Source organism: Nannobrachium achirus (assembly GCF_963921795.1).
Source record: "Nannobrachium achirus genome assembly, chromosome: 12".
In the NCBI taxonomy this organism is placed as follows: Eukaryota; Metazoa; Chordata; class Actinopteri; order Myctophiformes; family Myctophidae; genus Nannobrachium; species Nannobrachium achirus.
The window spans coordinates 60,083,418-60,105,757 of record NC_137832.1 but is presented as its reverse complement, the minus strand read 5'-3'; the positions used below and the strand labels follow the sequence as shown (position 1 = coordinate 60,105,757).

At 44.1% G+C, this 22,340-nt stretch overlaps 1 protein-coding gene across 1 annotated transcript in view; it reads left to right on the top strand.

Moving 5' to 3' along the window:
• Nucleotides 1–22,340, top strand: part of ttc28 (tetratricopeptide repeat domain 28) — a gene marked incomplete at its 5' end in the record, with an annotated part of 518,726 nt that overhangs the window by 401,154 nt on the left and 95,232 nt on the right. Inside the window, one exon of the mRNA XM_080739232.1 lies at nucleotides 2,156–2,663. Coding sequence (XP_080595358.1) covers nucleotides 2,156–2,663 — 508 coding nt within the window. The remainder of the gene's footprint in view (nucleotides 1–2,155; nucleotides 2,664–22,340) is intronic.

The window sequence follows — 22,340 nt, the reverse complement described above, 5'->3', positions numbered from 1 at the left end:
TACGCGCAGACAGCTGCCCCCAATTCCCAGCTGTTTACCCTCTGTATAAACAGCTAATAAGGCCTACGGTGAATGCGTCACTTTGGAGGTCACGTCCTGTGCTGTGTTTCAAAGCTTCATGCTGCCGCTGCTGCAGCTACGTAGGGATGGGACGATATGGAAATGTCATATCGCGATTATTGTGACAAAAGAAATCGCGATTTACGATATTATCACGATTACGAAAATTCATTATCCTGGCGTGGAACATTTGCCAAGAAGAATTGCTGATCTACAAGCTCACAACGCGCCGCGGACTCGCGTTGCGACGCGCTGTGAGCTTGTATATCGGCTATTTTTTTGGCAAAGACGTTTGATAGAGAGTGAAAAAAAGACTATATAGTATATAGTATATAGTATATTATAAGTACCTTTTACCAATTATAGAGGGTTTAAGTGGTATGCAGCCGGCATGCAGCCCGGCAAGTAAAAGGTGAATTGATCCCAGTGCATGACGGAGGGACGATATCACGATAAATTAAATCTCCACGATACGATTATCGTGAGTGTTATTTTATCACGATAAACGATAATATCACGTATTGTCCCATCCCTATACTGCTACGTTAGGCCCCCGTGTTGCACTTTCACTTTTTAGCCTGTGTGCTCTCTCTCTCTCTCTCTCTCTCTCTCTCTCTCTCTCTCTCTCTCTCTCTCTCTCTCTCTCTCTCTCTCTCTCTCTCTCGCTCTCTCTCTCTCTCTCTCGCTCTCTCTCTCTCTCTCTCCCTCTCTGTAGTTTTATTTTCACAGGTGGGACAAGCGGTGAGAAAATGTTGCAAGGGAGAGAGATAAGAAAATATGTTCTCCTCGCTTGTCTTTAGGTTGAGACTCGAGGTCTGTTCAGGCATAATAATCTAAGATCGGAGGGGAGAATGGGCTCCAGTGTGAAGCTATAATCCACCCCCACACACCTCCGATTAGCCACGGCTTTGTTCCGTTGGTCGGCGGTGGCGCCGCGCCGCGAAGCGCGATTGCAGACGAGGGCAAACTGACGCCACAGCAGTGGCCGATAAGCATTCTGGGTTTACCCCCCCCCCCCCCCCTTTCTGACTCCTACAATGAATGATTTGTTGTTTGGTTGGTCACTCTCTGAGAAATATACTATGGCTCATAAGAGATTTGTTAGTTTTGATCTTATCTGGTTGGTTACAGCATGTTTTCATTGCGATGTATTTCTGAGTAAAGGTGGTTTGCGGAATCTGTGATGCAGCATAACGTCACCGTCGGGCCGAAACCTCGCATCTCCCAAGTTTCAGATGTGTACGTTTTTTTGGTAAAGCAAAGCCCTGCTTCACCATACAAGACCGTAGCACGGAACTAGTGAAAACAGCCGATCTACAAGCACACACGAGGCGTTGTGCGCTTGCTTGCAGATCGGCTATTTTCACTTGTTTAGATCATTTTTAAAATGATAAATAGAAAACGAACGGTTTTTGGACATACAAGGTTTCCACCCGACGACAGCGACGATAAACAACGAAGGTTTATGTTTCCTATTTTGATTTTGTATTCCTGTACCCATAGGCGATTCTAGTCTCTTCTAAGAGGGGGTGCAAGACATGCTGGGTTCCTCATGCACGCGCACTAGCATTTTCAGGTTTTGTACGGTTTATCCTGTTGTTTTAACGGGTAACACAATATAAACAAAAAACAGGTGCTTTTTCTAGACACCTTGAGCATATACTGTATGATTTATTTACTTATTTGCAACAACTTACTTGAGTACTGACTGCACTTGTAGGTATTTGTACCTGAGTTGTTTACTAGGCCTATCTACTCCATTACATCTCGGATCCAAATATTGTATTTTTACTCAATTATTTTTTTAGACTGTGGTTACTTTACAGATATAAATTATAATATTATAAAACATTCATAAACCATACTTTTACTTAAGTAGGAAATTCAAGTACTTTTTCCACCACTGGCAACACTTTTTTGCTCCGTAGAAATTAGTCAAAGCTTGCAATGACTTAAGTTTTTCACCCCCCACCCCCCTGGTGGCCAAGGGGTGCAAGTGCACCCTTTTGCACCCCCTATAAAATCGCCTATGCCTGTACCCATAGCTTGAGGCTTTTCTTACCATCTCTCTCTCTCTCTCTCCCTCTGTCCATAGGCGGCCTCCATGGCGCTGAGCAGCCTGGGCCACGTCTACACGGCGATCGGGGACTACCCCAACGCCCTGGCCAGCCACAAGCAGTGCGTGCTGCTCGCCAAGCAGTCCAAGGACCAGCTGTCGGAGGCCCGGGAGCTGGGCAACATGGGCGCCGTCTACATCGCCATGGGCGACTTCGACAACGCCGTGGGGTGCCACGAGCAGCACCTGGGCATCGCCAAGGCCCTGGAGAACAAGCGGGAGGAGGCCCGGGCCTACAGCAACCTGGGCAGCGCCTACCACTACCACCGCAACTTCGACAAGGCCATGTCCTACCACACGCACGTGCTGGAGCTCGCCCAGGAGCTGGAGGAGCAGTCCATCGAGATGAGGGCCTACGCCGGGCTGGGCCACGCCGCCCGCTGCATGCAGGACCTGGAGAGGGCCAAGCAGTACCACGAACAGCAGCTCTCCATCGCCGAGGGCCTCAAGGACAGGGCGGCGGAGGGACGGGCGTCCTCCAACCTAGGTATGTACGATGTACTAGGGCTGGGCAATATGTCGAACATGTACCCTTCATGGAGGTATCAACAATGCGAGGTATGCATGCCAGTAAGAATCCCTAAATTGGGAGATAAGCGACTGTAAGGGTCGCATACACAAAGTTTAGAAGGCAATGGTAGCCAATCAGGAGGGAATATGGGAAATGGGACGGATCCATGTTGATGACATGACTTTAGAGATAATGTGATAATCGCTTTGTGTGATTTTGGGGCAAAATCTGTAGGAGCAGTGTCCACTGTCCAAAAATGTGTTTAGCAAGAATCAGCCTCACGGCGGCGCTAGAAGAGGGGCATGTGAGAAATGAGGTGGTGGAGGTTGTGTTTTGGCAGCCAAGGAGTGTATGTGCAAAATGTGGCATGGATCGGTGGCGAAAAGTGTGACGTGTGACTGATTGACAGACTGACAGACTGACAGACAGACTGACTGACAGCTAGTGGAGGTTTTGATAGTAACTGCGACCTGACGGTCGCAATTAAAACTCTGAACTTTGACATGGGGAGGGAGTTGGGGAGATTGCTCTAATGATCGTTATAACATGTCCTGACAATCAAAATTTGTCAGAATTTTGATGGGGTGTCATTAACACATCGGACGCCCACGTGGTTTTGACGTCTTAATTTGCTGGTGCCCATGGCAACGCGTCATTTTACCTACCGGCGAGAGTACTGGCGAGAAAAGTAATCCGAGTAAATGTAATCCGAGTATGTCCTGTTTATTTCGCGAAAATCTTTTCTTTCAGTCAGGACCGTTTTTTATCATTTCTAAGCCACAGTGTTTGTGTTACGGCATGTAGAAGAGGCTGCCGTTTTGAGAAAAAAATGAAAAAAGGAAGAGAATCCGGAGAAAACAGCATTTTTGTGCAGCCGCTTAACAGGAAGTCAACGAGACACACAGCACGTCCGGGTGACGTAATTGCGCGCTGCATGTTGGGAAATGGAGTTTGTTTCATCACCGCGGTAGCCAAGTGCAGTAGCTACAGTACAGTATAGTTTACTGTACAACGCGTCAAACGCGTCGTGGGCCTCCAGCGACATCAAAGAAATTGTCGCGTAGACACCTCGTGGGCACCCGCTGTGTTAAAATGTATGTTGACATGGCACACTGACTATCTAGAAAATAAAAACATGGTACTTCATTTCAAAAAGGTTGCTGACCCATGCTGTATGAGGCATGCACCCTAACCACTAGGCCATTGGCGCCCCCCAGAATGTGCTGTTTGAGTGCCAGCTCTGGCGCAGTAGGCCCTCCCCCTCCCTACCTTCCGGGACCTTCCTCAGTCTTTGTGACCCTGGAAGTCGAGGACAATGTCGGGGGCGGAGCATCGAGGAGCGTCACAACGCGCTGTGTGACCGGAGCGGTGTTTGTTTGGCCGTCGTCCTCCAGGATACGGAAGCACCTGGCAGTTAGAAAGTTAATGTCCCCGTTCAGTTCAGAGAGGGAAGAGGTAAATGTTTACTGCGTGTTTGCTCACAGCACAGTGGATTTACATTTTGTCGCCGCGTTTTACTGGCGAGCCGAGGTCGCTTGCTTCCTCAACCACACAGGGCTCTGGACAGGATATGAGGAGAGGTTGAAGAGGTCATGATTTACCCATGAGAATATTTACTCTGCTTGAAGGTGTGTTGTGCCAAGTTACAAATAAAGGTTATCAAGGGTGTCGCACCAAATTCTGGGCCCTGGGTACAAGGATTCACTGCGGGCCCCCCATGAATGCTTTAACTATTGAAAAATAGCAGATATACAAGCTCACAGTGTGGCCCTGAGTGCTGCGTTGGGAGCTTGTAGAATTGCTATTTTTTTTTAATTGTGAACATTTGTGAAAGTCTTTGAAAAAGCTATGTTTCTATGTCATTGGTTCTCAAACCTTTTCAAGTGAAGGACCCCCAAAATGATATGTATTTGGTCGCGGACCCCCATCTCAAAATATTTAGTTCCAGGGACCCCCCAGAAGCAAAATTTGAGTTACAAATGTTCGCTTAAAAAAGACATACTGTATATTAAAAGATTTGCTCACAATTTTCACGACTTTAAAAAAAAAAAAGCAGATCTACAAGATTGTATATCTGCTATTTTTCAATAGCTAAAGTATAAAATAACCAAGGCCCCTCCTCCACCTTGGGCCCTAGTAACTCAGTCCCACTTTCCCCCCCTTGTGACGCCCCTGAAGGTTATTATATAACCTTTATTTTTTTCCACCGGTTTGGGGTTTCCTATTCTGAGCACATCCTCTGTGCACTGCTAACGCTCTCTGTCTGGCTTTTGGCTGCATCCCAGTAGGCCTATGTGTGTTATTATACATGAGCTGTTTACTTATGGTTGTTCTGAGGATGTCTTGGCTCTTAAGAGCTGGCTGCTTCATGCTCTTGCTTTTGGGACATTTTAAGAAGGAACACGAATTGTTCACACAAAAATTAAAAAGAAAATAACGAAAATGTCAAATGGACACACGCTCCTTTTGAGACCTCTTTCATATCTACTCTGAAATTGCCGTCTGACTGTGACTGTGTGTCATTTTGGATGCCATAAAGACTGATTGACCAATAAAGAAATCATATCGGACCGTTTTTGCCTTAACAGTACCCTCAATCTTTGCATTATATTGTGTAGCATGTACAGTACTATCCCTTAAATGATAGACTTACTGTATGAGGTGTATGAAATACAAGGTCATTCCATTGGATGCCAGAGAATAAGAAGACCCCACTACAAAAAACAGAGTGTTAATTGAACTGCGAGACGATGAAAATGGGCAGTGCCAACGTGTAACACATCACGCTATCACTGGATAGAAATTAAGCCCATAAAAAGCTTTGCGGTTTTCATGGGAAATCTCTTTTCTCGTATTACTCATCCCCACCCCCACTGGCTGAATGAAGACTTAATCAAATCTTAGAAAATGAATCCTCAGCTGAAGAAGATAAATAAAATGAGATGGCGGGGAAATTAACTATACGATCAGGTCGTCTGATTGGAACTTAAAATGTAATTATTGTAGCCTTTTTTGAAGCCCGGTTTCTCACAGCCAAAAATCTTTCCCAGCGAAATGAAATTATTAGCAAGGTAACCTTGAGCGTGACGGACTAATTTAGTGATAAAGAAGACGGCGCCAGAAGAATAAAGGTGTCCTAGGTGGATATTGCTCTACACCCACGAGGTTTACGACGCGACCAATTCGACCCGCATTTGACTGTATTATAAGCCAGGGGTTCCCAAACTGTTATAGTGTCACCCCTTAAATATTTGTTTAGGCACCCCTACATTATAATGTTCACCTTCAGCACCTTACATGTATAGCATATCGTTGTTGTCGGGTGGAAACCTTCTATGTCCAAAACCGTTCGTTTTGTATATCATCTATAAAATGTACTAAACTAGTGAAAACAGCAGATCTACAAGCACAGGCGTTGTGTGCTTGTAGATCGTCTGTTTTCACTAGTTTTGTGCGACGGTCTTGTATGATGAAGCAGGGCTTTGCTTTACCAAAAGACGTACACATTTGAAACTTTGGAGATACAAGGTTTCTGCCCGACAGTGACGATATTTTAGTGATTATGTTGCGAGGACAACGTTGAGATAATAGCCATTTTGGTTAGAACTGACTGAAAATAACTTTGTACTTCAAGTTTAAAATTATACTAAATATTTTTTCAAGTGTCCAAATACATTCCAAATATTATCAAATGATCTCGCGGCGCCCCTGGACTGATGTCACGGCACCCCAGGGTGCCCCGTCACCCACCTTGAAAACCCCTGTTATAAGCTACGTCGGGGTGACTTATGATAGCCATCGAGGCGGTTGTAAACCTGACTCTAATGGACAAGTAAGTGGCATAATGGCTCCTCGCTGATGAATTATTCTTTCTGCTAATGTAAGAGCAGGGAGCGGGGTTAATCATCCAAACATGAATTAACGTTGTCCTTTGACCCGCTAGCTAGCGGTCACGCTGTCTGGTTTGCTCTTGGCGTCGAAACACACGGACGGATGTTTCGGAAGGAAGGTGTGCTAGCTAGCTCGCCGATAACTGGTTGTCATAAAACAGCTCCTTCAGCTGAAGACGTTTACGACGCTCACCGTGTTGAGTTTTATTGCGGCGCGGGGTTATGTATTTCACACGGCACACACATCTAATCTCGTCTCGACAGGCTGGCGTTTGGCACTATACGACGACGACGGCAGCCATAGAGCTGTCTGAAGCTGTCATTCAGACGTCGGCTGGTACAGCAATTGTATAGCATTAGTTTCAAACATTACGGTAAACTTCCAAATCGTGACAGAGTAATTACAGCACGGCTGACGGCAGTGTCAGAGAGCGTTAGCTGGTGACGCGGCGCGCTAGCTACAGTAAGTGAGTGGGGCTGGTGGCAGTGGTGGAAAGTAACTAAGTATTTCCTTAATTACTGTGCGTAAGTACAATTTTGAGATATTTGTACTTTACTTCAGTATTTACAATACTTTTACTTCTACTCCATTACATCTCGGGTCCAAATATTGTACTTTTACTCCACTACAATATTATTGTAAAACTTTAGTTACTAGTTACTTTGCAGATATATTATAATATTATAAAACATACATCAACTACTATTTTACTCCTATGCTATACCGAGGCTATTTGAAAGTAGCCGATCTATAAGCTGACAACACGTTTTGAACTTGTAGATCTGCTATTTTCAAACATTTTTTGAACTTTTACTTTTGGTGCTTCTTTATTTTGAAGCCAATACTTCTGTACTTTCGAATTTTTTACTTTTACTTATAAGGGTGCCCTCACACCAAAATACCTTGAGTGGAATCCGCCAATGCATTTCAATGAGAATGGAGAGTTTTTTTGCCAGTAGAGGATTTCTGCAAAAAACACTCCATTCTCATTGAAATGCATTGGCGTATTTTGGTGTGAGGGCACCCTAACAGAGTATTTCTACATTGCAGTATTGACACTTTTACTTAAGTAAAACATTTGAGTATTTTCTTTTTTTGGCTGCCTGGGATGGACTGCAGGGAGGGCAGTGTTAATTTTGGCAGCAAATTCTTGATTTAGTTTTAGTCATCTGAAATGTTTTAGTTATAGTCTAGTTTTAGTCGACTAAATATCATAATGTTGTAGTCGACTAAATGTACAGTTGATTTTGTCGACAAAACATTTTTGGCGGGCTTTGATAGCGTCGTAATGGCTGATTTTACACACTTGGTTGCACTCTGAAAAGCGTCGCAGTGCGACGCGTTGTGAGCTTATAGATCTGCTATTTGCAACATCCGAGCGCAACCAAACATAAAATTACTTGTCTTTTAGTTACTGGATGTCTTCTCCACTAGTCCCTACCGTGAAATTTTAGCCTACTTTATTTGTTGACATACCGTATTTAGTCATAGTTTTAGTCATCATAGCTTAATTTTAATTTAGTTTCTATTTAGTTTTCGTCAGTGAAAAAAGGTAGTCGACGAACATTTTTCGTCATAGTTTTAGTCGACGGAATCAACACTGAGGGTTAAGCCCGTATCATAGTCGGGTCCGCGGTGGAAGGCTTTACACCGCAGTGGAGTCTTATTGAGTCATGAAACTACAACGTTACATCATTCCTCACGGTGGAGAGCTTTCCACCGTGAGTCCCAACACATCTCTCTGTTTTTACTATCAGACAGACAGGCTCTACACCCCGTTCACTGATTGGTCGACCTGAACCGGTCTAGACAGGGTAAAGGACTTCACCGTGGGCCGTGACTATGATGGCCTGCACTTATTTTCTGACTTGAGGTGGAAACTTTCCACCTCAAATTTGCGGTGGATAGGTCTCCACCGTACACTCTGATACAGGCTTTAGGGTTGTGACTGCTCAGGCCATGGGGAGTTCAGTTACTGTGTTACTAGTTACTAGTCGCGGTGAAGCCTCATTGGGGGCTTCTCGTTTTCACCTTTGCCCTCGTTGCCTATTTCCCCTCGCCCCCGTTCTATGCCTCCCGCCCATGCACCTTCACTCGCCCGCCCGCCCCCTCCCTCCTCCCTCCCTCCCCCCTCCCCCTGCACACCCCCAGTGATTGTAATCTGCGGCTGTCAAGCTCCCCGTAATTGAAACTGACTTGATGAATCGCTTAATTACCTTTAATAGCTGATTCGAGAAGAGCTGAATAATGAAGATAACAGGGAATGAAGTGGGCCCCGCCAAGCGTCATCTCTGTAATTACACCATGTTTTGATGTTGTTTGTTCGCTGTTGTTGTTGCTTTTTGTTTCGCGGCGGCCGAGGTGGCCGACACTTGCGTTCGTTTGCTTTTGTCATTAACACCCACGGGCTTGCTCGGGCGTCGCGAGGAAGGCACTGAACTTTGCGGGATGTTGTTTGGCATTTAAAAAAAAATCACATCCCTGGATATGCAGTTTGTTAGAACCTTTGGAGAAGAACAACGTGTTTCACTTATTTTAACTTTCACCCACATCATGCTGGCAATTCGAAACCAGGAAGTATACGCTAAATCAAAAATGTCTTCATTTCAGAGAGTAATGTTACAAATTCATTATTGAGCATTCAATGTATAGTGTGGGGACCCAGATTTAGAACTCAACCAACACCAGACAAATGGACAGTTTAAGCCACTTTTGGGCACGTTTATTTAGAATAAAGCAGAATAAATCAACAGCAGCGGAGCCCCGCTCCGGTATATGCAAGCACTTCAACAACAGAAATATATCGTTTTCTTAAACGTTTCAGAATAACTCAGGTAAACATTTGTTTAAAGAATAAATTGCTTTCTAGGCAGAGCAAAGTCAAGTAACTTAGGCGAGTATGAGTACAACTAAAGTTCTTCCCCGGCCCGGGGCGGTTTGATACTTGCAAGTGTTTTCAGCAGTAGGGTTATGTTTCAAGGCACAATTTCAAAGCCGTCACACTCACGGGCAGTGCGCATAGAGTACATAATGTTTACAGGCTCAGTTCCAAAGCCCTCGCACCCTCCATCGTGCGGCTCTCCATTCAGTGTCAGCGTCTCCTAGGTTGCCTGGTGGAAGACAGATACGTCGGGTTAGTATTGCATTCCTCTGTATTACAATTAGGAAAAGAACATGTGGAGTTTAGCTCAATATCTAAAGCTTGCTTACCGCCAGTAGCCCGACCGCCAGCACAGTGAGTCAGTGCAGACTGGGGTAGAGGAGGCTCTTTTGTTTGGGTAGAGGACCCAGCCCTGTGCAACGCAGCTGTGCTCAGATTAGGCTGATTGAACAGGTAATTCGGCAGGTAACGCCCTTCTATTACCTGTCCCAGGGCTGGGCGTCGTCTCTGAGAGCCAGCTCTCCTCCCTCTCCACTGACCCAGTGTGCTATGGGGCTCACCTGTGAGGCGGTTGCCTAGCGACAGTCCACAATAGTTACAATCCTGGAGCTGAACCAGTAAGGCTCCCTAATCGGGAGATAAGCGACCGCCAGGTCGCATACACAAACTTTAGAAGGCAATGGTAGCCAATCAGGAGGGAATATGGGAAATGGGACTGATCCATGTTGATGACATGACTTTAGAGATACTGTACCGCTTTGAGTGATTTTAGGGCAACATCTGTAGGAGCAGTGTCCAAAAATGTGTTTTGCAAGAATCTACCTAATGGTGGCGCTAGAAGAGGGCCATGTGAGAAATGAGGGGTGGAGGTTGTGGTTTGGTAGCCAAGGAGTGTGTGTGTGCAAAGTTTGGCATGGATAGGGGCAACTGTGGCGGAGATATGAGTAGGGCAAAAGTGTGACGTGACGGGAAGTGACAGACAGAGTGACGGTGGAAAAACAGGCCCCAAAGAACATTTTTTTGGGGGTCTTTTTTTCCTGCATAGTAAGTGAAGGGACCCAAACTTGAACCCCTTGAATTCACCTTGATCCACTAAGAATAAAATGGTACATTTTTAACATGTTTTTTGGATGACTCTAAGGATCATAAAAAACCTTGAACCATTACTATTGCAATTTCTTTTGGGTCAAACCTCAGATTGACTGGCCCACATTGCTCCGCCGTTTCCTGCGCGTCAACGATCCACCGATCCAGGCTTCTTTAGTCCCCTTTGTCCTCTATGATGACCATAAATGTCTCCTTTTTTCATTTCCTAATATAAATAACATAATAATAATCAATTCAATACAATTCCAGCATTTAGAAAAAGTTGATAAATAAAATGCTACAAAAAATTAATAATTTCCATTTAATGAAGTAGTGAAGAAGTAGTGAAAATAGCAGATCTACAACCTTGTAGATCTGCTATTTTCACTAGTTTGGGTCCCGGGGGGCAAACAACATCTAATATCTCTTTTGGGTCTTGAGCTAAAAAGTTTCTATATCAGTACTCCTCAGAAATTCCTCTTGTCCAATCAAATCACTTGGCCGGAACTAAGGGTATATAAATACAGTATGTTATTGCGCTGGAGATGGCAGCGAGAAGTTGTAAGAGAAGTACTTGAAGGAGAGAACTTCTTTTATTATGCCCTCTCAGCTTGCCTTTAATGATGCGTGTAGTGTGGGTGGAGCAGCCATGTGACATGATGGCTCTGAGGTATATGGAGCTCCCTGCTACACCAAGACGCCATGCTTTAACCCAGTCAGAACGGGGTACACATTATTGCCTATTATTATTTTATGCTTTAACTATTGAAAAATAGCAGATCTACAAGCTCACAGCGCGGCACCGAGTGCCGCGCTGCAAGCTTGTAGATCTACTATTTTTGAAAAATCGTGAACATTCGCATTTTGAGTGTCTTTTGAATCCTTCTAATGTTTCTATGTCGGCAATCTGGCTCGCCATCGTCAGAGAAAAGGTCCTTTTTACTTAACTTGAGCTCAGTTAGTCTGTTCTTGAGAGACTACTATGTCAGTGGTTCTCATATTTTTTCATGTGAAGGACCCCCAAAATGATATGTATTTGGCCACGGACCCCGATTTCTAAATATTTAGTTCCAGGGACCACCCAGATGCAAAATTTGAGTTACAAATGTTCGCTTAAAAAATACATATATTCAAAGATTTGCACACAGTTTTCAGTACTTTTCAAAAATAGCAGATCTACAAGCTCGCACTTGTATATCTGCTATTTTTCAATAGTTAAAGCGTTCAATAATTCTAGGCCTAAACAGGTTAATAATATCCAGCTACAGTACACGATGCCCAGTGGTGACAGCCTTAGCTTTAGCACACTCTCTCCCTGACCCACAAAGGATAGAGGAATGCTGCATTCCAGTCCCCCATTCATTATTCATTAGTGGGCTAACTTACCCCCTAGTCAGCGATATCTAATAACGTGGGAGAGAAGAACTCCGAAAGTGGTGGCCTTTGCATTTAGCTCACATTTCTGTTATTCATTAAACCGAATCTAAATCGTGTTGTTCACTTCAAAGAGATTTTAATAAGTATTGTTTTGAAGCGTTGTTGTTTCGTATTGTGTTGTGTTTTTGTTTCACCCGGTTGATTCATGTGCCTGCTTTCACCCGTGCCTCTAAATCACACTTCTGGTGTTTCTTTTCGCCTTTACCGAGAATTCATTTGAAAAAGTCGACACCATCAGTTAGCGGGGCCCGAGGTAAAGGGTCTTAATTAAGCAATCACTCTCCTTGTTTTTATCCTGTGTGTCCAGGGACGTGCTGGGCCCCTGATTCAGCCCGGGAAAATGAGTTGGAGAGGGCCTCATTGCACCACGCTATAGAGAGAGAGATCTCTCTCTATAGCGCTGCTGCTACTCAAAGATTTGTCATTTCAGATCATGACAAGTGACAAGCCAGTAATGAGTTATATTTCGTCATTGTCGGGTGGAAACCTTGTATGTCCAAAACCGTTTGTTTTGTATTTATCATTTTAAAAATGATTTAAACTAGTGAAAACAGCCGATCTAAAAGCACACAACGCCTCGCGGTGCGAGGCATTGTGTGCTTGTAGATCTGCTGTTTTCACTACTTTTGTGCAACAGCCTTGTATGATGAAGCAGGGCTTTGCTTTGCGAAAAAAAAAAAAAAAATACAAATTTGAAACTTGGAGATATGGGTTTTCTGCCCGACAGTGACGATTTACTTTGTTGGCCGGCCCAGCCCCCAAAATGGGACGAAGTCCGACATTTTATTTTTATTTTTTTCCTAATGGCCGGCCTGGACCGGCCAGGGAATGAACCGGCCGTTCGGGAGTTGGCCCGCTTTTCCCAATGGCCAGCACGTCCCTGCCTGTGTGTCCCTGAGGATGGCTGTCTGGTGACGATGGGAAAGAAAAGCAACAAAAACAGCAGGAATGAGCAGATCACACAACACAACACAACACAACACAACACAACACAACACAACACAACACAACACAACACAACAGATCACACAACACAAAGTCGGGGGATATCTTAGAAAGTCCTGTAATGTATTCCTTACCAAAAATTTACTTCACCAATGTGTTTGTAAAGGTCTCTAGTAACACATCTCACAAAGACTGAAATGTAGTTTCCCTAGGAGAATCCGTGACAGCTGCTGAAAGTTGGGGTCCCATTAACTTAAAACTATACAGGATAAAACACACCAAAATAAATATGCTTTAAGTAGTATGTGAGGGGTCAAACTAGGGTTTTGTAATGATTCTGAATCCATTGCAAGCATTTGTTTTGCAGAGAAAACATTCCTTGGGGTGTAAGGGCTCCCACAAAACTGTGAAAAGTGATGACTAATCACTAAACCATAGTGTTGTGAGGCCTTTCTTTAGCCCAAGGAATGTTTTTTTGTGCAAAACAAATGCTTGCAATGGATTCAGAATCATTAAAAAAAAAACTAGTTTGACCCCTCACATGCTACTTAAAGTATATTTGTTTTGGTTTGTTTTATCCTGTATTGTTAATTTAATGGGACCCCAACTTTCAGCAGCTGTCACGGATTCTCCTAGGGAAACTGAATTTCAGTCTTTGTGAGATGTGTTACTAGAGACCTTTACAAACACATTGGTGAAGAATTATTTTGGCAAGGAATTTATTCCAGGATATGACACTATTTCTGAAGATATCCCCCGACTAACAACACAACACAGAAGAGAGAAAAGACCACCTCTATTGACCGAGGCAGTGAAATATCATAAAAGCTGCTTGGCTGAATTATAGCCTCCGAGCTTTCCTTGGTGATTCCCTTTCATGACCATAGCAGCATTTTATGTAAATGTTACTGCCTAATGCTGTTGGCGGTTCTCTTCCATTTAGGAGTTATTTGTGAACGCGGGATGAAAGCGCCGCAAAACACGTTCTCGTCGTTTGCTGTCAACACTTGCAATGCAGTAAAGGTGACTGTGAAGTGTTATCCCAGCAATGAAGCTGCAATGTTAAAATGAAATAATCTCTAGTATCTTTTATCTCTCCGAAATAAGAACACATTTGATGGCAGCTGCCATAAGGGGAACACACACCGGACGCGGAGGCGGCGCGGAAGCGGCGCCTCAAAACATACGGCCCCATTATTTTCAATGAACTAACCCACACCGGCGGCGACAGACGCGCGCAGCCGCGGGTCTGCCGCCTCGCCTGCCGCGCCGATACGCCTCTGTTATATTTTTCCAGCGTTGCCGCGCGGTGAACACGTTCTCCCATGGTTCTCCCCACCGGGGGAAATGGATGTGCTGTGTGGCAGCGCGCCGCATCCAGTTGGGGTTACCGCGCGGCACTTCACGTGCGTCGATACCGCGACGTGACACTGTCGCGGTATAGTTTGTGCTCCCCTATAGACAGACAGGGCAGCGAACTCGCCCCTATGATGCAAGTAGGCCTTTGAACAATTACATAATAATAATAATAACAACAATCCAAAGAAAATCACAATAACAGAATAACTAGTTTTCTCTTCTGCCAGTCTGCATGGGTTTAGTAGTTGTCAGTTGTGTGAACATGTTTTCTGGGAAAAGCTAATAGGTCAGTGCTAATACAGTTGGTCAGTGCTACAGCATAATATTCCATGTGTGAAAGTGATTATAGACTCTTTGTTTCCCAAAGACGATAGGGCTGTGTGGGGCTAGTGTCTGCAGACATACCACCAAGCCTCTGTGGCCTGGAGCGTAGAGAGACTTGAGCCATAGGAAGTTCTCAGGTAGTTGGATACTTAATCCTTGAGATTGTAGACATTTTATTGGTCTGGCCAGGCAGTGGCGTCACACCAAATTCTGGGCCCTGGGTACAAGGATTCACTGCGGGCCCTACCCCCCATGAATGTTAACTATTGAAAAATAGCAGATATACAAGCTCACAGCGCGGCACCGAGCTCGTAGATCTGCTATCTTTTGAAAAATCGTGAAAATGTGTGCAAGAGAAGAAACATATGTTTCCATGTCAGTGGTGCTCAAACGTTTTCATGTCAAGGACCCCCAAAATAATATGTATTTGGCCACGGACCCCCATCTCAAAATATTTTGTTCCAGGGACCCCCCCAGAAGCAAAATTTGAGTTACAAATTTGCACAGATTTTCACAACTTTAAAAAAATAGCAGATCTACAAGCTCGCAGCGCGGCACTCGGTGCCGCGCTGTGAGCTTGTAGATCTGCTATTTTTCAATAGCTAAAGTTACTAGGGCCCCTCCACCTTGGGCCCTGGTAACTCAGTCCCACTCCCCCCCCTGTGACGCCCCTGTGGCCAGGAGAGAAAGCAGCAGCAGCGGCGGCGTTGCAGAATGGATTTACTGAAGAATTTAGTGAACCTAATGGTGCAGACAGCATGAATGAAAAGAACGCCGCGAGGAAGGAGACGGGGGAAAGAACCAAACAAATATTATTCTCCTTAGCGGTGACATCCTCAACTCTCTGCTAACTAATGAACCTGGAGTGAACGCCAACATGGCCGACTGGAGGGAGAAGGAGACAAGGCAGGCCGCTGGACGGTCAAAGAAAGGCTTTGGTTTCAGTGGCGTCAGTTCAGCAAAAGCTAGGGTATGGCAAAGATGGGAGTCCTCATGAAAAAGAGGCATTACATTTTGTATAACACGCTTATATTGTGAAAATAGCAGATCTACATGCTCACAACGGGTGTTGTGAGCATGTAGATTTTTTTTTACACAGGTTTCTATGGTTTCTTGGGCTGGATATGGCAGCCTGGAATTGTTGTTCAAGTGCAGCTAAACTTAGCATGTTAGTAAACGTGCCACATGAATTGCACCTGTGCAGCTGACCTACAGAACCTGGGAATTTGCCATTTTGTCAAGATGGGGAGAATAAAAGTGTGGAGAATATGATTATAATACCTTGTTAAAGTGACCATTTTGTAAAAAACAAATTTTGCATTTGTAGTTATTTTACTGTAATTTAACAACATAATAACCATCACAGTTACACAAAGTCAAAGAGACATTCATGGATTTATATTTAAAAGTAACTTTTATTTTCCCCCCAGGACCCAGGGTATGGCAGCTGCATACCCCTGCCATACCCAATTGACGCCCCTGTTTGGTTTGTGTTTTTTACTTTTGTTATTATTATACAAGATACCAGGATTACTTTCCTCTCCCTGTGCTCTAAAAAGTTAAATTAAAGTTGTACCATGTAACTTTTTTTATAAAACAAATCTTAAAATTGTCCTAACTCTTAAATCGCTAAAGTTTTAGAACACCCACTCCGTTATTTTCAGCTTCTGAAGCCTTCTCTTTATATGTTTTCTATGATCCTGACCGGGGTCCGGTTTTCGCGCAAAAATTACGTCATCATACACTACCGGCCAATCACAGCGAGGGTTATACACTGCCGGCCAATCACAGCGCATCTTGAAGTGGGGTCGCTAGCTATCACAATAGGGCGGCCATATTTGTAGGCGCCCGTGTGTCTCTATCTATACTCGGGTGAAACACTCCGTTTCTCCGGAATGCCTGAACGCACAGGAACCAGGGACCCCTCTAAAGATAGATCTCGGCGAGGTGGAGGCAGACGCGGGGGTGACGCGGGGGTGTGAGGCCCGGTCCGCGGCGAAAAACGGCCGAAAGACGCGGACGCTACTGACCACTAGTTGAGCAACTTACACAGTATAGCTTTAACACTTTGATGTGGATTTGTATGTGTAGTATGCTGTCTGTGCGTGTGCGAAAAGCCCCTGGCTACACCAAGGAGGGAGTATTTGTGCGGGGGACCAGAGAGTGTGTGTACAAAGCGCATACCCACACGTACAAAATAGAACCAGTCCTATTTTTAGGGAATGCGTATCTGGGTTTCGCGCTATATCCGTGCACCTGGTGTATGTAGCCGGCTGAATTTATATACATTGGATCTTTCCAAACGCACAGACGAGCACACACCCCGCATACGCACTGACGCGACCGCGGTTTTCCCGGTGACCCTGGCCTGAGCGCAACGGTGGGGGCGCGGGAGTGTAGGGAATTCTAGAACACAGTAACACACCACTGACTATTGCCGATGGAGAAGTTAGCATTATGTATTGAGAGGCACTCTTGCCGATTTTGTAAGAGACTCGTCGCCAATTGCAAGATATTTAAAAGTTATTTGGGGCCATGATGATAACCCCTTCTTCCCACTAATAGACTAATACGGATTTATATTGTCTGTGTTATTGTTTACAATTATTCACGTGTGGCAAGATCACGGTTCCACTGGTTTTAATAGTAGGCTAGTGTAGGCTTAGAAGCCTTTTCAGAAGTTAATTTAATGTTTTCCATTTAATGATTTCCTTAATCCTCATCTAATCTTGTGTCAATGCACACAACTGTTTTCACCAAGTTTTAAGGTCTTGTTTTAGTTGTTTCTCATAAGCTTGCGACCCTCCTTGCCCATCAGCCCCCACCGTTGCGCTCGGGGTCTCTCTCTCTGTCTCTCTCTCTCTCTCTCTCTCTCTCTCTCTCTCTCTCTCTCTCTCTCTCTCTCTCTCTCTCTGTCAGGCGGTAGGAGATGTCTGTGTCTGGCTGCCAGTGACGATTTGGTACCTTGAGCTCAGCCCCCCTGTCCCACCCTGCGTCACACACACACACACACACACGCACACACACACACACACACACACACACACACACACACACACACACACACACACACACACACACACACACACACACACACACACACACACACACCCCTAACCTTAACCCTAAACTTAACCCTTTTCCTTGTGGGGACCAACTTTTTGTCCCCACAAAGTAGGGAGGTCCCCAGAATGTGACTGTGTTACAGTTTTTAGTCCCCAGATGGTGGGTAAAACAGGAACACACACACACACACACACACACACACACACACACACACACACACACACACACACACACACACTCCCGGGATGCTGCGTGCTCGGCTCGGCTCTCTGCCTCCCCCCTCTGATCGTGACATGTACAATGTAATAACGTGCTAATAAAATGTTGCATATTTTGATTGGATTTTTCCCCTTCATTACCTCCTCCTACCGCATTCTTAAGGGGTGATGTTTACTGTGCCCCTGTGCTATTGAGATTGGCTTCTAACCGGGCCATTTATTTAGTGGATTTGAAAGAGAAGTACGGTCTGTTCAACAGTCTGTTTAATTCTAAAAAATAAAATAAAGTCTGTGTGGAAGACTGACGTACCGTAGTAAGTCGTGGCGCATTCATAAGAAATGAACAACCTTCACTTTACCCATTTAGGCCTAAAATTATTGGATGCTATTAAAAAATAGCAGATATACAAGCTCACAGCGCGGCACCGAGTGCCGCGCTGCGAGCTTGTAGATCTGCTATTTTTGAAAAAGTCGTAAAAATGTGTGCAAATCTTTGAATATATGTATTTTCAAAGCGAACTTTTGTAACTAAAATTTTGCTTTTGGATGGTCCCTGGAACTAAATATTTTGAGATGGGGGTCCGTGGCCAAATAAATATCATTTTGGGGGTCCTTCACATGAACAAGTTTGAGAACCACTGACATAGTAGTCTCTCAAGAACAGACTAACTGAGCTCCGGTTAAGTGAAAAGGACCTTTTCTTTGACGATGGCTGGCCAGATTGCTGACATAGAAACATAGGTTTTTTCAAAAACCTTAAGAAGGATTCAAGACACTTATAGAATCGGGTCAAAATTCTAATTTTCACGATTTAAAAAAAATAGCAGATCTACAAGCTTGCAGCGCGGCACTCGGTGCCGCGCTGTGAGCTTGTAGATCTGCTATTTTTTTAATAGTTAAAGCATAAAATAATAATACACAATAAAATGTGTACCCGTTCTGAATGGGTTAACTGTTTACTGTGGGCCCTGTGTTTGATGGAATCCCGGGACCTTGGAGGACCATTGAGAGCTGTTTGAATGGGCTTACAGTGCGTCAGCAACAAGGTCATACAGTAGTTAGTTGGTCATGTGCAAGCAGGTTAATGAATTTAAAAACATCTCCGAGTGACAACTGTTAAATGGTGTTTTAGAAGATGGTATTGATAGTATTACAGTGAAGACAGGAAAGGAAACACGGAGGGAGAGATGGGGAGTGACAGTCTATTACTTCCAGAACACCATCTCTCATTTTACAGTGGTGGCACAACTACTGTACCTAGAGTTGACTGTGGACGAAACAAAAGAGCTGGTCTTTCAAGCAACCCACACTGGACTCAATTAACCCACTCCTCATTCATGGTAAAACAGTCGAACAGGTTGATAGCTTCACATATCTACTTTGGACAATAAACTGAGGTTTGATCAACACATTACATCTATCCATAACCTTTTCAGCAAAGACTGAATCAGATCACTGTCTGTTGCCCCCCATCTTCTGTTATTACCATACAAAAGCATTATTCAACCTATTCTGTTGTATTGCTCAGCATGTTTCTTCACTCTTCACACAGATCCTCGGACTTCCCACACCCACACTTGCTGATATGAACAATAAGGCCATCATTACACGCTTAGCACTCTCAATAACAAGTGACACTGACCATCCTCTGCATCGCTACTTTGACCTAATGCCATCAGGGCGAAGATACAGAACCTTGGCGTGGCCTAACCCTAACCCTGAGAGGTTTTCTGTGTATAGTGGGGTACTGATGATCTGTCTTTGTGATATGTTTGTGTTGTTATATGGTTATGTGTTGTTTCTTGTTGAACAGACTGTGAAGACACATTTCCCTTCGGGGACAATAAAGATTATTATTATGACACGCAGGGACGTGCTGGGCCCCTGATTCAGCCCAGGAAAAAGAGTTGGAGAGGCCCTCATTGCGCGCTATGGAGAGAGATCTCTCTCTATAGCGCTGCTGCTACTCAAAGATTTGCCATTTCAGATCATGACAAGGGACAAGCCAGTGGGCCAATTACATGAGTTATATTTCGTTGTTGTCGGGTGGAAACCTTGTATGTCCAAAACCGTTTGTTTTGTATTTATCATTTTAAAAATGATTTAAACTAGTGAAAACAGCCGATCTACAATAATAATAATAATGATATAAATAATGAATAAGCACACAACGCCTCGCACCGCGAGGCGTTGTGTGCTTGTAGATCTGCTGTTTTCACTACTTTTGTGCAACGGCCTTGTATGATGAAGCAGGGCTTTGCTTTGCGAAAAAATCTACAAATTTGAAACTTGGAGATACGAGGTTTCTGCCCGACAGTGACGATTTACTTTGTTGGCCGCCCAGCCCCCAAAATGGAACGACATTTTTTATTTTTATTTTTTTTCTAATGGCCGGCCTGGACCGGCCGGGAATGAACCGGCCGTTCGGGAGTTTTTTTTCCCAATGGCCAGCACGTCCCTGTATGACACGCAGAAAAGGTTGTTGGGATCGGGATTTGAACCTGCATTAGACTTTATTATTATGCCACACGATATAGGCTCTAATGCCATTAGAGCCTATATCGTGTTGGTGTGGCATGCGCCTGGACCGCTAGGCCATCCGGCACGCCCTGTGTTTAGCTGAATTATGAAGAAGAAGACATCTCTGAGCGTCAACTATTAAATGCTGTTTAGAAGTATTATAAGCTAGCATAGCATAGCACAGCGGTCCCAGGCTCACAGGGAGGATTTTGACCGCTTGTCTGCCATTTCAGGCGTTCACACATCGCCCTCTGCGTGTGCAAGAACTGGCTAGCTGTCAGTATTTCCATAACTGGTTATTCCAGCAACCCCCACTCTCTCTGCTTTGCTTTGAGGTCTCAAATATGGATGCAAATTACTCAAAATGACCCCATTCTAAAAAATGAATGAGGAGCTGGAATGAGTATTTTTGGCTGCGGGCTGGTCAACTCTGCTCTATTCCCCAGTCGTACAGTATTGCCTCAATTATACACTCCAGCAAGCTGCAAGCTCTACAACGTATCTACTGTACAAGCTCACAACGTGCTGCGACGCGATGTGTTGTGTGCTTGTAAATCGGCTATTTTGGGGTGCGGGACACCTTCGTACGGCTACTTAATGTTTAAGGCTTATGCAACACCCGACCCGAAGGCAGTAGTGGAAAAAAGTACTCACATTTTCAGTATCAATACTGTGATGTGGAAATACTCGATAAGGAACAGTCCGCTAATCAAAATGTATTTACAGAAGTATTGGCATCAAAATATACTTAAAGTACCAAAAGTAAAAGCACTCATTATGCGGAATGTCCCATTTCACAGGGAATCATATGTATACAATGTATACATATGTGTCCCAGCATAGCAGAGGGGCAGTCATTTCGGAAAGCACAGCTTTAGACCAGCCCTGAAATTACTTAAGCCATTACTAAAAAGCCACAAAAGCATTTCACTTAAACGCCAGAGCTTAACACTGCATGTAAATAAGACTCTTTTAAATTAATGTGAAGAGAAACCTCACATTTTGCAGGTTACATTTTATCTAAAAGACTGAATTTCTCAGATCTAGTATTTCTGCATGGCATATCTCTATAAGCTATATCTACAAAACTGTTGGGTCAATCTTCACAAAAAATGAAAAATGAAAAAAAAAAAAAAAAAAAAAAAATTCAATGACTAACTAGCCCTCAGCTGTGTTCGGTCACATATGATAAAAGATCCAGTGGTGGAAAAAGTACTCACATTTTCTACTTAAAGTAAAAGTATCAATACTGCATTGTAGAAGTACTCTGTTAGGGTGCCCTCAGACCAAAATACCTCCAATGCATTTCAATGATAAGGGAGCGTTTTCTGCAGAAATCCTCTGCTGGCATGAAACCGCTTCACTCTCATTGAAATGCATTGGCGGAACGCGGATTCCACTCTCATAGGTATTTTGGTGTGTGGGCACCCTTACAAGTAGAAGTACTCTGTTACAAGTAGAAGTACTCTGTTACAAGTAGAAGTACTCTGTTACAAGTAGAAGCCCAGATTTAAAAATGTACTTGAGTAAAGGTACAAAAGTTTTGGCATAAAAAATTACTTAAAGTACCAAAAGTAAAAGTACAAAATGTTTGAAAATAGCAGATGCGACACGTTGTGAGCTTGTAGATCGGGTATTTTCAAATAGCCTAGGTATAAAATAGGGTTAAAGTGGTTTATGTATGTTTTATAATATTAAGTACAATATTTGGATTTGAGATGTAGAGGAGTAGAAGTAAAATAACTGAAAACTGGAAATATTCAAGTAAAGTACAGATACCTCAAAATTGTACTTAAGTACAGTCCATCCATCCATCCATCTTCAACCGCTTATCCGGAATCGGGTCGCAGGGGTAACAGTTCCAACTGAGACCTCCAGATTTCCTTTTCCCGAGCAACTTCCTCCACTCCCTCAGGGAGTATACCG